Source organism: Danio aesculapii, chromosome 17 (genome assembly GCF_903798145.1).
Source record: "Danio aesculapii chromosome 17, fDanAes4.1, whole genome shotgun sequence".
Taxonomy (NCBI): Eukaryota; Metazoa; Chordata; class Actinopteri; order Cypriniformes; family Danionidae; genus Danio; species Danio aesculapii.
Genome location: NC_079451.1, coordinates 24,971,288 through 24,986,323, shown reverse-complemented (window position 1 = coordinate 24,986,323; position 15,036 = coordinate 24,971,288). Strand labels below are relative to the sequence as shown.

Sequence of the window (15,036 nt, the reverse complement as noted above, 5' to 3'; positions counted from 1 at the left end):
CTACAGACATCACCCCGCTGATAGGAGACATCTGTCTGTGCTTAGCTGCATGTGTCTCCACTTGCTTTTCATATGTGTGTGTATGTGTTTGTAGGTGTATATGTGTATATGTGTGTGTGCGTGTGTGTGTGCGTGTGTGTGTGAGTATCATCTCTCCGCCGGCGCACAGCACATATTTGCTTTTGTACTTGAGTTCTGCTGTATGACTCACCAAGATGATCTTGACCAAGTCAGAAAAGGTCAAGGTTAGCCAGTAAATTGGCTCTAAGCAATCAGTGCTTTCAGTGTGTGCGTGCGCGAGTGTGTGCGCGAGCGTGCTTTCATCTCTGAGGAGGAGTTTGATGAGATCTGGCCACTTTCAAGCTCACAGCTTTAGGTATCAATGACGCCACCACTACAAAGAACAGTTGTTGAAGGGTCATATGACACACACACACACACACACAGGCACACACGCACACACACAAAACACACACGCATATATTTATACACTTATTTAACTACCCCACTGTAACCTTACAAGAAATAGAATACCATAACAAACGCATTTAAATATATATTTTTTACAACAATTGAGTAAATTTTGAAAATAGATAAGCATACTGTATATCGATATTAAAATCATTATCCAGGATAATATTGTTTCTTTTATTTATGTATTTATAATTTTTTTTATTTTATAACTTTGTTTTTAAATTGTTTGTTTTACAACTGGGGTGGCACGGTGGCTCAGTGGTTAGCACTTTTGCTTCACAGCAGAAAGGTTGCTGGTTCAAGTCCCGGCTGGGCCAGATGGCATTTCTGTTTGGTTTCCTCTTGGAGCTCCGGATTCCCCCACAGACATGCAGTATAAGCTGATTGATCAAACAAAATTGGGCGTAGTGTACGAGTATGTGTGTGAATGTGAGAGTGTATGGGTGTTTCCTAATACTAGGATGCGGCTGGAAGAGCATCCGCTGTGTAAAACATATGCCGCAATAGTTGGTGGTTCATTCCACTGTGGCAATCCCTGATAAATAAGGGACTAAGCTGAAGGAGAATGAATGAATGAATGAATGTTTATCCCTACACCAACTTACTACTGTAAAACCTCACATTGCTGTTGTTCCTTCACAACAATGACTAAAAATGTAAATAAATCACTTATTTCACCAAAGCTTTCACCCTTGTAGATTTTTTTTTGACATTTCTTCTCTTCTTAAGTTTGCATTCTGATCTGTATGTTGACAAAAAACTGGCATTGTGTATTATGTTGTATTTATTGATAAATTGCTGCATTCCTCGTTTGTTAGTAGCTTTAGTGTCTGCTAAATGGGCGACGCAGTGGTGCAGTAGGTAGTGCCGTCGCCTCACAGCAAGAAGGTCGCTGGTTTGAGCCTTGGCTGGGTCAGTTGGCGTTTCTGTGTGGAGTTTGCATGTTCTCCATGCATTCGTGTAGGTTTCCTCTGGGTGCTCTGGTTTCCCCCACAGTCAAAGACATGTGGTATACTGGTGAATTGGGAAGGCTAAATTGTCTGTAGTGTGTGAGTGTGAGTGAGTGTGTATGGATGTTTCCCAGAGATGGGTTGTGGCTGGAAGGGCATCCACTGCATAAAACATGTGTTGGATAAGTTGGCGGTTCATTCTGCTGTGGCAACCCCAGATTAATAAAGGGACTAAGCCAAAAAGAAAGAAGAAATGTTTGCTAAATGCATAAATATAAGCAGTTTAAAATATTCAGTTAATGTTTTTTTTTTCTCTCTTAAAAAACAAATAGTTATTTATTTTAAAAAAGTGTTTGTGTAAACACAGTTTCATAAAACCAACTGACATAAATATATTTATGTGGCTCTATGTCAAATACTCAAGGGCAGGAAACAGGCCTAGTCTATTCACGTCTATTTCCATGCTCAAAACCCGAGCAGAACAGGTGTGAATGTGTGATCCAGCAGGAAGTTCCATGTTTGGGGGTTATAAAGCCCCTGAACAGCTGTCCCTTCTAGTCTCCCCTCCAGAATGTATGTTGGCATGCTTGGGGCCACTAAAACGAGGGCTGCCCTTTATGCGAATTGAACCTTGTAACTATTTGTTGAGGACAGACTCAAAGGGAGGTTATTTAAAAACAGACAAACCTTTTAGCCTTCGCTTCTTTGAAGCCCCTCATTCGTTTCATTGTGAACGGACACATTTAGAATAACTCTGACCCTGCACTCATGTGTGTGTTTTAAACAGGTGGAGATTGAAAAACTGGACTACCATCACTACCTCCCCCTGTTCTTTGATGGACTGTGCGAGACGGTTCACCCTTACGAGTTCTTTGCTCGACAGGGCATCCATGACATGCTGGAGCACGGCGGAAATAAAGTCCTTCCTGTTATTCCACAGCTCATCATCCCTATCAAAAGTGAGTGGCATTAAGAGGAAACTTGGCACTCTTGGGTCACAAATATTAATTTCTCTCCAAAGTAATTTAATCGCAAGAATGGCATCAGTCTGTCTTCAGTGATTTGCATTTCATCTTTAGAAGGTACCTAAACAACTTGAAAGTATGAAGCATTGAAAAAGAATTTATAAATAATGTATATTTAAACACACAAAAAAGAAGGAGGCTACCAAGGGGCACACAAAAGCTTTAAAGCAGTCACACTACATAAATCTGGCTTATTGAAAAACAAACCTTGAAATGCTGAAAATGCATATCCTATCTGGAGTTTGGCCAAAGGCCTGTGAGGGTTCAACGCTCTGAAGGAGAATCCAGTGTTATGAGAGCAATATTGGGTGTCAATGCATTATTGTTAGCCAGGGGTTGTTGAACTTTAGGTGTAGCTTTTTTTATTCCTCAACACTATCAAATGATTTTATAACAAAGCTTTAAAGTTTGTGATTTAGAATGTTAAATCATTTGTGATTCTGTGGGTTTTATTTACATTGTGAGTTTTGATTTACATTGTTGTTTTTTTTATTGGTTAATTTTCTTGACTTTTTATTCAAAAATGTTCTTTTCACAGGCCACTTTATTAGGTATACCTGTTCAACTGCTTGATAATGCAAATATCTAATCAGCCAATCACATGGCAGCAACTCAGTGCATTTAGGCATATAAATGTGGTCAAGAGGAAGTTCAAGCTGAGCATCAAAATGGAGAGGAAATGGCATATAAGTGACTCTGAACAAGAAGACATGGTTGTTGGTGCCAGGTCGGCCTGGACTGACTGGTCAGAGTATTTCAGAAACGGCAGATCAACTGCAATTTTCACACAGACATCTTTGTGGTTTACAGAGAATGGTCCAAATAAGTAACAAACAATTCCAGTGAGGGTCAGTTTTGTTGGTAAAAATACTTTATAAGGAGGTGGAGAATAGCCTGTTGAGCTGCTAGAAAGACAACAGTAATACAAATAAACAGTTGTTACAACTGAAGTCTGAGTCTGCAGAAGAGCATCCCTAAAGTCAAAGATAACTTAAAACTAACGTACATTTTGGGTTGGAGATATGATTCTGTTCTGGGCAAACACTCCCTGCCCATTCATGCAGACTTACATAGATAGGAGCAGGCAGAGTGTGAATAACCCCCTAGGGTGAACAGAACAGCAGCAACATTAATGATTAATGTAGTAGATATCATTTATGTTCTAAGTGACTATTTTATAGAACAACATACAGTAATTGAGTGGTCTGACTCACTGGGTAAAAATAACCAATGTCAAGTCTTGACTGGATGAGAGGAAGAGTTGGGCATGGAGGTGGGTGATTAGCTATCCTGTCTTAGATAAGATAAATAAGCTGCTGAATAATGATCTGAAAGGACCTTATGTGATTTGTGTTATATTACAGGTAGACATGGATCAGCTGAGAGACCTGCTAGAACTAATGCGATAGTTGCTTTTCCACTATTATGCTGAACAGTTCTTAGAACAATTAGGTATGGTTTCAGCTGTATTTCCATGAGAGCCTGGTATGGCATGGCATGATAATAAACTATTCTCTGCCTGCAGTTCTAGGCACAGTTAGACTGCCATGCTGAGCTGTGCTGGTAGAGAATGTATCTGGCTGCCATGTTCTCATAAATTGGAGAGCAGAAGAATATTTAACAAAGTAAATATGCGATAAAAAGTAATCCAAGACCAGTCTATGTTGCTGTTAACATTACACTACTAACAGATTTGTACTATATTCCAAAGAGTTCTGTTATCAGCATTGCCATGGAAATTGAAAACATATCTGTTCTCACTGGACTGGATCAGCAAAGAATGAAATAGTTAAGCAAACAGAACCAGCAAACAGAGCGGCTTATGCTCCATGTCAAACCTTAAAACAGATGAGCTACAACTGCAGAAAGTCAAATTTTTACTTGTAGTGAATTACTGGCACTTCTGTCAGCTAAAAATAACAAACTGACTGCATTTCACACAGGCTCACCAAAACGAATTTGAAACAAAAGAATTTGCAACAATCCCGTGATGCTGTAATATCACTGTAGATCATAAACTGACAAATGTTCCCAGCACCATGTTGAATCTGTGTCAAAAGGAATAAATTCAGTTAGGCAGTTCTGTTAGCACAGCTGACCCCGATGTTAGCATAAACCTAGCACAGCACATCACACTAACACAATAAGCTTGCTGGAGACAGTTATTTAAAACTAAATCAAAACTTGACCTTACACATACAGCAGAGGTCACACTGAAGAGAGTGAAAATCAGAAGGGTGATGTTCTGCACTGACCCAATCAAAGCCCACAATCAAGAATAAATGAACTCCTGTTGGATGATTACATAAATCATCTTCATTCTGCTAGATTGCTGTTTGAAAAAATAGTTTGTAGGTAGGTGAATAGATGGATGGATGGATGGTTAAGTACAGTATGTGGAAAGATGATTGGGTGGGTGGATAGATAGATAGATAGATAGATAGATAGATAGATAGATAGATAGATAGATAGATAGATAGATAGATAGATAGATAGATAGATAGATAGATAGATAGATAGATAGATAGATAGATAGATAGATAGATAGATAGATAGATAGATAGATAGATAGATAGATAGATAGATAGATAGATAGATAGATAGATGGGTGGATGGATGGATGGATGGGTGGGTGTAGGGATAGATAGGTGTGTGGAAAAATGGTTGGATGGTTGAATAGATAGATGGATGGATGGATGGATGGATGGATGGATGGATGAATGGATGGATGGATGGATGGATGGATGGATGGATGGATGGATGGATGGATGGATGGATGGATGGATGGATGGACGGACGGACGGATGGATAGATAGATGGATGGACGGATAGATAGATGGATGGACGGATGGATGTTTAGGTGTCTGGAAAGATGGTTGGGTGGTCAAATAGATAGATAGATAGATAGATAGATAGATAGATAGACAGACAGACAGACAGACAGACAGACAGACAGACAGACAGACAGACAGACAGACAGACAGACAGACAGACAGACAGACAGACAGACAGACAGACAGACAGACAGACAGATAGATAGATAGATAGATAGATAGATAGATAGATAGATAGATGGGTGGTTGGGTGGGTGGATGGATGGATGGATCAACATTTTTCTCTCTCTCACAGAAATGACTGCAGAGATGTTTGTATCAGGAGTTAAACTAACGCAATTACTTGAGGTGTCTAAATGTCGCGCTCCTGTGGTATTTAGAGAAGGAATAGGTATATATGAGCTCGTTCATTTTTAGAGCCTAATATGAGGGTGGAATTAATGGTGCCTTTATTTAGAGAGATTTAGAAACAGATCTTCACTCCTCCAGACGCGTCACACACCATGAATTATTGAACACTCCTTCGGTGCAAATGTCACACTGCTGGAAAACAGTTTGGCGTGTTTGTTTGGTAATTAGAATTTCATAGTGTATGATACAGATATAGGAGAGCGGCAAGTAAATGGAAATGATTGGGAAAGTACGGCACACAGCTGTCATTCAGAATAAAATGTCTTTTTTCTGCTGAACACAAAAGGTTGTTTTTATGAATGTTGTTAACCGCTTTGGTGGCCTTTGACTCAATGTATCTTCTTTTATGTTTCACAGAAAAAAGCCTGAATGGTGTGAAAATGTGTAAATAAGCTCTCCCTTTAACTCCCTGAAACTCCTGAAAACTTCTTCCGACAGGCATCAGATACAGCATAGCATTATGTCTAATGGTCTAGAACAAATTCAATTAAGCCATTCAACCGATAACCAAACATATTTTTAATTACCATAAAAGCTTACTTCTCAGGAGAAATCAAATCATACATTGAAAAATGGATATTTATGAATTTAATTATTTCTTTCAGCCGCTCTGTTATTCTTTCCACTAACCACTGAACCATAGGATTGTAGGAAATCATGCAAGATTCAGATGAAAGCTTCAGAAACAAAATTGACACCTTCCTCCATCCGTGCAGAATGTGTGAAGGAAACATTTTCAGGTTTTAAATGTAAACTAAGAGTGAGAAAGTGCAAAAATAATATCTCATTAGTGTTCATAACTAACATTTTTCAGACATTGCCAAAATGTTAAGTTTTCTGGAGCTTCTCTTTACCTTCTGTGCAATCTGTCTGCAGATGCTCTGAACACGAGGAACAGACAGGTCATCTGCACCACACTGAAGGTTCTGCAGCATCTGGTTGTTTCGGCAGAGATGGTGGGTGAAGCACTGGTCCCGTACTACAGACAGATTCTTCCCATCCTCAACATCTTCAAGAACATGAACAGTAAGCAGCTCATACATGTCTCAAGATCACATTGTTAAAGCAGTAAGTCTCTGAAGGCTCTGTGTTAAAACCTAAGTGGTGTTCGCTATATCAGCTGCGTTTGTGCACAGTAAAATGGAAAAAAATTACTTATAAATACTAATAAAATAGCAATTTACTTTGATACTTTCTGTAACTTTGAGAAATTGATTTTATATTCAATATTTAAGTTCTTAATAATAATTATAATAAACTCTTTTAGTATACGTAATACAATTTAAAAAATTGTAATTGTAACATGTTAACTAAGAGTTTTTAATATTCATGAATATTGTAACCATGAGGGCACTTGACAACAGTGTTTAGGATCCACGTGCAGTTCTTGATTAATAAGAGTAGTCAGACAGGCAATGGTCAAAGCAGGAGCAAAACCAGCATAAAGGTAATCTATAGTCAAAGTCAGGCAAAAGGTCAGGCTAGCTGGCAAGGAAATAAGAATGGGATAACAAGGCAAGGATCTAAACACTGAAAGACTAGACGGGATTAACGCTTCATAATGCTACAGGATAACTAAATAACAAGACTTTGCAAAGTGTGTGTGTGAGATGTGAATATAAAGTCTGGGTAATCAGTCCATGATGAGTTGCCAGCTGTGTGTGTGTAATTAGCGAGTGAACTGCAACTGGTGTGTGAGTACAGGTATGATGGGATTTGTAGTTCATTTAATGGCAGATTTGTAGTTCTCCAGCGATCTGTATGGGCTAGATCACTGGTGATTTTGACAGATATGCTACTTATCTGTGTGAGTCTCAATATGGGAAATATTTTAATGCTTTATATCCTTGGAGTTTTGCGTATACAGAAATACATTACCTCTAACATGTGGGGATTTAATAACAAATTTTAATTCACCAAGGTTCCAAAAGTTATATATTTCAAATAAAAATATGTATCATGGTTCCAAAAAAAATACAAAATTAATAAATGTTCCCAACATTCATTCAATAATTTGTCTCTCCTGCTATGTTTAGTCTGGAAAAAAACTGAAATTAATACATTTAGTACTGATTCATGATGTAAATTTTAAAAACAACGAGCCTAAAAATACAACTTAAAAAAATCTGCTTAGAATCCATATATTTTTAATTTGTGAATAGCTTGTAAATTGAAAATGCAAGGAGAAGCATTTCTGTCCTTTTTAGGTTGCATCTTGTGACACCACGATGTACAGTTTTTGTTTCATTTTGGTAAATGTGGTCAGTGTTACAAAGGGTTACACGATATTGAAAAAAAACTCTAACATTGCTATATTTTGTTATTCTGCCATATACATTGCGATATAAATACTATTTCACCAGATGACTTGAATCTCTGACTTGATCTCTATTTTAAAAGAGTAACTCATTTTAAATTGATTTGGGATGATTGTGCATAAAATATAATATAAAATCTATAAATAAATACAGTAAAGAAAAAGATACAATTGAAATTTTAATGTTTTAAATTTTATTGTTTTGAAAAGTTTTTTGAGTCTAAGGAGTCTGTCTATCAGGTATAGTAGTTAAATAATAAAGATAAAAATAATTCAATAAAATTAAAGTTACAATTGGTACAGTTTGTAATGTCTGAATGCTTTTTAATTCCTTGTGTAGTCACAGGCCTCGAAAACACATCCAATCAAAAAATAATAATGCAAACTCAACAGATCCTGTGATCCACATTGTGATATCGATGGTGAAATGATTGCCCCAGTGCTATATAGTACATATTTATGTCTACTTTCTTTAGTTTTTCTGCTGCTAGGTTTAATTGGTATCTCTGATCCGGCCGCATAGAAAAACACTGACAATTACCATTGATTTTACATTGATCCCTGCAGCCCTTGTCTTGCTGGAGATCAGTGCTTGTCTTTTAGAATCCAAGCCTTCAGCTCTGATCTTTAAAGCTGGTCTCAGATCAGCAGGCATCGGCACTGCTCTGAGTCAGTCTTATTGAACCTTCAACATCATTGCAGAACACTTATATTGAACATTCTACATCATTACTGAGTGCTTATACCAACTTTCTACATGCCAATACAAGACCGTGCATCATCTGACGCCTAAATTTACATTGATTTTGGAGTTGTATTTCTGTCTTTTTGTCATCCGTTGTCTGTCATCCTTTGAAACACGGTTTTGCAGTGAGTGTTCTGCATTCATTGTGTCTCAATGTCGGACTGGTTCACGGTTCTATTCACTGCCTTTGTCAGGCAGACTATGGTCCTGCCAGACAGCTTGAGACGTGAGGACAAGCATTGTGGATCAATCACCTCATCACAGGCTTAACCAGCCGAAATGCTGCCACCTCACTCCTCTGATCAATATCCAATCTGAATCTTTTGTCTTCTTAATTCCGTTACATTATCTGCTAATGTTTTGTTTGAGCAAAAGAAGGAGCACCGAAGGAACAGAGAAAGCTCCTCTCATTAGCTCTAGGCTCCATGCTAATCTCCTCTGTGAATTAGCGCTAGGTAAAGTCTCTTAAGTGTTTAATGCCTGGTTTACAAGCCCAGATCAGGACTGGTTAGATCCAAACATCAGTTTTCTTTGGCTGTCAGACACTAGACGTCAGACTAAATGTGAAGATGCTATTTTAAGCAAAAAAACCTTTTAGTTCTGTGGCGTACTGAAGTAGTTTGAGAGAGAGAGAGAGATGTTTGGAGACTTGCGGTTAATTGAAGTCGGGCTAAAAATGATACGCTTTTCTTGTCTGGATTCCTCTGGGGGGAGATGGTGGTTGTGAATGTCTCGGACGTGCTGAACCGGATCACTCTCACAGAGTGTGTCACGGGCCGCTTTGTGTACTTTGTGAGAATGTGTGTGTGTGTGTTCCAATGCCTTGTGGCAGTGTGGCCAGAGGGAAATTGTGTCTACACAGTGGTCTTTTGTTCCCCAGGATGCAGCTGTTGGCACTGTGGTGTTGTGTGTCTACGAGAGTGTGCTTTGTGAATCTGGAATTTTTTCACAAGGTCACATTTGCCCAGCACTATTACAGCAATTAAGCAGTATTACAAAAGCAAAAATATTTTTCTGTGTAATTTAACCAGTTTATTTGTATGTTTTCCAATTACAAGTGATTTCAGCGTTGTTATATGTTTTAGAAAACGCTCAAAAGTTTGAGGGCAGTAAGTGTTTTTTCCCCTTTCCTCCTAATTTTTAATTAATTCATCTGCAATCTATCTCAGAGACTTGAAACAATTTCGCCCAACCTCCCCACATTTATTATGGGTGATTTTAACAACTGTGATGTTAAGTAGTGCTTGTGTACATATTATCAATATTTTGACTGCCCTTCAAGGAAGAAAAAGACTTTGGATATGTGCTATGGAACTGTTAAAAATGCCTATACTTCATCAGTTCTTCACTGGGAGCGGCTGATCACAGTGTGGTTTACCTACAGTTAGGTCCATAAATATTTGGACATCGACATAATTCTAACAGTTTTTGGCTCTATACACCAACATAATGGATTTGAAATGAAACTAACAAGATGTGCTTTAACTGCAGACGTTCAGCTTTAATTTGAGGGTATTTACATCCAAATCAGGTGAACATTGTAGGAATTACAACAGTCTGCATATGTGCCTCCCACTTGTTAAGGGTCCAAATGCCCAGACGGGACTTGAATCAGCAACCTTCTTGCTGTGAGGTGACAGTGCTAGCCACTGAGCCACCTTGCTGCCCTATAATAATATAAATATAATATGATAAATTATAGATTTCTGTACAGACTGTTACTATAAGTGACATAATTTTTATCGCCTTATGTTTTCAATATAAATTACTATCTATCTTGATCAGTTATGGAAATATGGACAATGTGCCATGGAAAAATAAACTTGACAGGAGGAATGAATAAGTTATGGAAGAAATTTCAGTTGGGGTCTAATTTGTACTGCGGTTTATAGTAAATTTAAAGTATACATTATCAGTTTATGGAATCAACCCCATGATTTTGGTATTCTGAGCTACACAAACCGTACAATTTTCTGGGTTTGCTTATTCCTTTAAAAATAAAATTTGTGGTAAATTTGTTCTAGGCCAAGCTCCTTGACTCTGGAGAACTCATAAATGAACTATGTGTGTGCTTTTCCCAATGTTATTTCAGCCTGTTTAAATCATTAAACAGCACAAGTCAGCAAGTTTAACCCCTCGTGCTTCAATCAATATGTAGTACTGATGTCTTGCCATGTTATTTTCACTTTTTATTGCTTTTATGGTCACTTGAGCTCCAGACACACTTTTTCACAATAGTAGCCTTTCAGCATTTTCACTTGTGTGTGTGTTTGTGTGCTGCTGTGCTTGAAACTACTGAATACGCTGGAACTGTAAATGCATGCAAATCACAGATGTAGTTTACACGCTTGTGTTGTTTTCCGGCTGGGATCGAGTCCTGTTGTTAATCAAACACGGTGACGTCTCTTACGAGGGACAGATCTGCTCCATCATGCAGTAGATTACACACACACACACACAAACTTCATTTCCTGCTTGCTTGCCTTTGTCCAGTGCACACTCTTTGAGGAGAACACACTCCCAGCTTAGCGGGATGCTTCCTGACAAATGTGTGTGAACAAATGTCCTGCTAATGATGCTTAACGACCCCGAGCTGTTCTGCTGTTAGCCTCGGCTTCACTCCTGTGCTCTGCGTGCGTGTGCGTCTTTTTATTGGCCTGCATTATCTTTGTGCTGTTAGTCTGCTTTCCACATTAATCTGCTACAGACCTGCTGTGATACACTCTTTTGGTCCTATGAATCTTCCTGCTGGGAATGCAGAGTCTGATAAGCACTAACACCCCGCGCCCCCCTTATAGCAACAGAGGCAGCTGAAGGAGTTTAAACAATGATGCAATTCTGAGATGCTCCTTTTTTAAATAAAACACTACTTGTGTCTATGGGGCGGTCATTTTAAAGAGGTTAAGTTAAGGGATGTATAGTCTTAGTGGTGATCTTGATCCCTTGTATAGAACAGCATGTGTATGGCAGAGCTCCCGCTAGCTCTAGCTAGTTTTTGTCTTATTATCTTATTGTCAAAAGTATTTTATGCTACGAGACTGACTCTGATGGACAACATAGATGGCTCTATGTACACCTGGTATTAAGATGTGTTTTTATCAGTCTAATCGCAAAAACAGGTGTAAATAGGATCTTCAAATGGGATTTTTGAGCTTGTCTAGTTTTTACCACTTCTAGAGGTAGTCAAAAAACATATTCAACCAGATTGGTTAATAGGAAGGCATGTAACACAATGATCCACTCTTTTCAGTTAAGAAAGCTCTCTCTCTCTCTCTCTCTCTCTCTCTCTCTCTCTCTCTCTCTCTCTCTCTCTCTCTCTCTCTCTCTCTCTCTCTCTCTCTCTATATATATATATATATATATATATATATATATATATATATATATATACAGTTGAAGTCAGAATTCTTAGCCCCCCTGAACTATTAGCACCCCTGTTTAATTTTTTAGTCCCTGACTTATCAGGGGTCACCACAGCGGAATGAACTTTCAATTACACTGGCATATATTTATATATTTCATGCTGCGGATGCCTTTCCAGGCGCCACTAGAGAACATCTGCTTCAATATCTACTTATTATATTTAATATCCACTCTACTTCTTTATGGATGGTTATTTTATTTTATTTTATTTTATTTTAGTCATTGTACGCCATTTTGAAAATCTATTCATTAGTGGTCATAGGGCTTTATTTGTTCCTGGTTTCCACCACAACAACTTGCTTGTGTGTAATTGTATACTTGTACATTAGAGAACACTCACTCTCTTACTATCCTTTGGCTTAGTCCCTGATTTATCAGGGGTTGCCACAGCGGAATGAACTTCCAATAACACTGGCATATGTTTTATGCTGCGGATGCCCTTCCAGCCGCCACTAGAGAACATCTGCTCCAAAATCTACTGCCAGTCCATGCTTCTGAGAGATTTCTTAATAAAGTTTGGTTTATCACCGCAGATACAAGACTCTCTTCTCTTGTAAAAAGTATATTCATAAGAACACTATAGCACACAAACACAATGCAATGCAATACTGTAGAAGTTTCATAGCCCACTCTCTAAAGGCTTGTCTTTTTTTATTGTGTCAAGTGTCGTGCTCTCATGGGGGATTTGAGCCAATCTGGCCTCCTGCAGGAGTCTTACAGCTGTGATGAATTCATCATCTCAGTCACCGTTGCCCCCAGAGAGAAGAGAACAGCTCTGCCAAGCCCACCCTCATTCATACAGCTCTATCTGTGCCCCCCTGCCCTGTCTCAACATGCTTGAGAGCCCTTAATGATGCTACTTTAACACAGCCACTCAATATATACCTTTTGTTGTACATATATATGCATAGAAGCATATGGTGTGGATTTGCCCACAGGCTGCTCTAGTCTTTATCGTCTGTGGGTTGGGGGCTCTGAGCCAGTCAAATCTGAGACGGGCCCCCTCGGGTTTCCTGCCGAGCCGTGGCTCCAATTTAAAGGTCAACTGATAACAGCCCAGACTCATGAATACCCTAAAACATTCTCTCACTAACCTGTCTCTCCATACAGTACTTCTGGCTATCACTCGCATACACACGCCTGACCTTATGCGCTTGAATTTCTAGCTTTATTTCTCTCTCTCCTCACCTACTTTTTGGTCTCTGGCCTCTGTGAATTTAATTTATGTTTTTCTTGTTTATTTTTTGGTAAGATACTTTCCAGTGAAGCTAATGCATAGAATATAGTTACAGCAAAGGTCACATTTGAGGCTGTGGTAAACTTCATTGTGTGTTTTTTGCATGTACTTTGGCTTTTACATACACATACACATAAACAGTTGAAGACAAACATTATTAGTCAATAATATTGCCCAAATTTTGGGCATCACATTGGATATAGTGCTCCCAGCTAAAGATATTACACATTCCTTTACTTTGATGCACCATAAAGCAAACATCTCATTGCTACAACAACATATTATGTATCTACGCAACATACAGATGACAGAGCTCTAAACAATCTTAATATATACATGCCTAAACTTACAAATAGTCTTATACATGTAAATAGGTCTTAGGTCATCAGATATGTTAAGCATTTTAGAAGTTGTACTGCTATTGCAGTGAGCAACATCACCAAAATCAACTTATATCTGCTTAACCCCACAAGTGTGTTTAATGGAAAAACCTGACAACTGCGACTAACCATCAATTAGAAAAAGATTGAATCACACCTTTACCCCAGTAGAGCTGCAATCTTCTTTTTATTGCATAAAAGCCTCCACAAACGCTTCAGATTACGTGCATTCACCCTGTGCAGCAAGGGGTGTGGCCAGAGGCGCTGTAATGTTATAGAAGAGAAAACTAAAATGCCATCCAAACACTGCTATTACCACAGAGCTTCTTCTGTTTCTGTATTTGGCTTCCAAAGGACACGACACAAAGAGAAAAGTGATTACAGTTTACTTTTAATTATGTTCCAGAGAATTATATAGCTATAGCTAATGTATATAGCTAGCATTTGACAAAGGACAGCTTCCAGAATCTCTCTTAGTTCAGTGCTGGATTTGGCTAAAAACTCCTCCATATAGCAGCTCCAACCATAATAGCAGAGGCTGTGAATTGTGAATTGCAAATCTCGCAAATCACAACACATTATGTTAGCTGACCAATCAGGCAGGCATTTCGGAGGAACTAGGAAATATGACAGTCGTTTTCATGTTAGCTGAGTAGCTGTAGAAAATAAAAGTAAGATTTTTGAAAAAAATAGCGTGATTATTCATAATAATGCGAAACACAACAAGCCTTAAAATACACTCTGGACCACCCCTTTAAACCTAACTGACTGTCCTTAATTAACATTTTGCAATTTTACCTTATTAGTGGAGGCGGTTCATTCCGCTGTGGCAACCGCTGATTAATAAAGGGACTAAGCCGAAAAGAAAATGAATGAATGAATGAGCCTTATTAGTTGAGCTGTATATTTACATAGTTGAAGTCAGAATTTTAGCCCTGCTATGATTATTAATTCTTAAATATTTCCCAAATGATGTTTAATAGAGCAAGGAGTTTTTCACAGTATTTCAGTATCAAAGTATTGGAGAAAGTATCATTTGTTTTATTTCACCTAGAATAAAGGCAGTTTTAATTTGGAAGTATATATATATATATATATATATATATATATATATATATATATATATATATATATATATATATATATATATATATATATAATCAGTTATTAGAAATTAGTTATTAAAATTATTGTTTAGAAAAAAATTACTTCTTTCCATTAAACAGAAATTGGTGAAAAA

General features: G+C 38.0%; 1 protein-coding gene across 1 annotated transcript in view; it reads left to right on the top strand.

Moving 5' to 3' along the window:
- pacrg (PARK2 co-regulated) overlaps positions 1-15,036 on the top strand; it is a 188,411-nt gene that overhangs the window by 105,482 nt on the left and 67,893 nt on the right. Inside the window, exons 3-4 of the mRNA XM_056477502.1 lie at positions 2,212-2,383; positions 6,571-6,720. Of these exons, the coding sequence (XP_056333477.1) occupies positions 2,212-2,383; positions 6,571-6,720 (322 nt within the window). The remainder of the gene's footprint in view (positions 1-2,211; positions 2,384-6,570; positions 6,721-15,036) is intronic.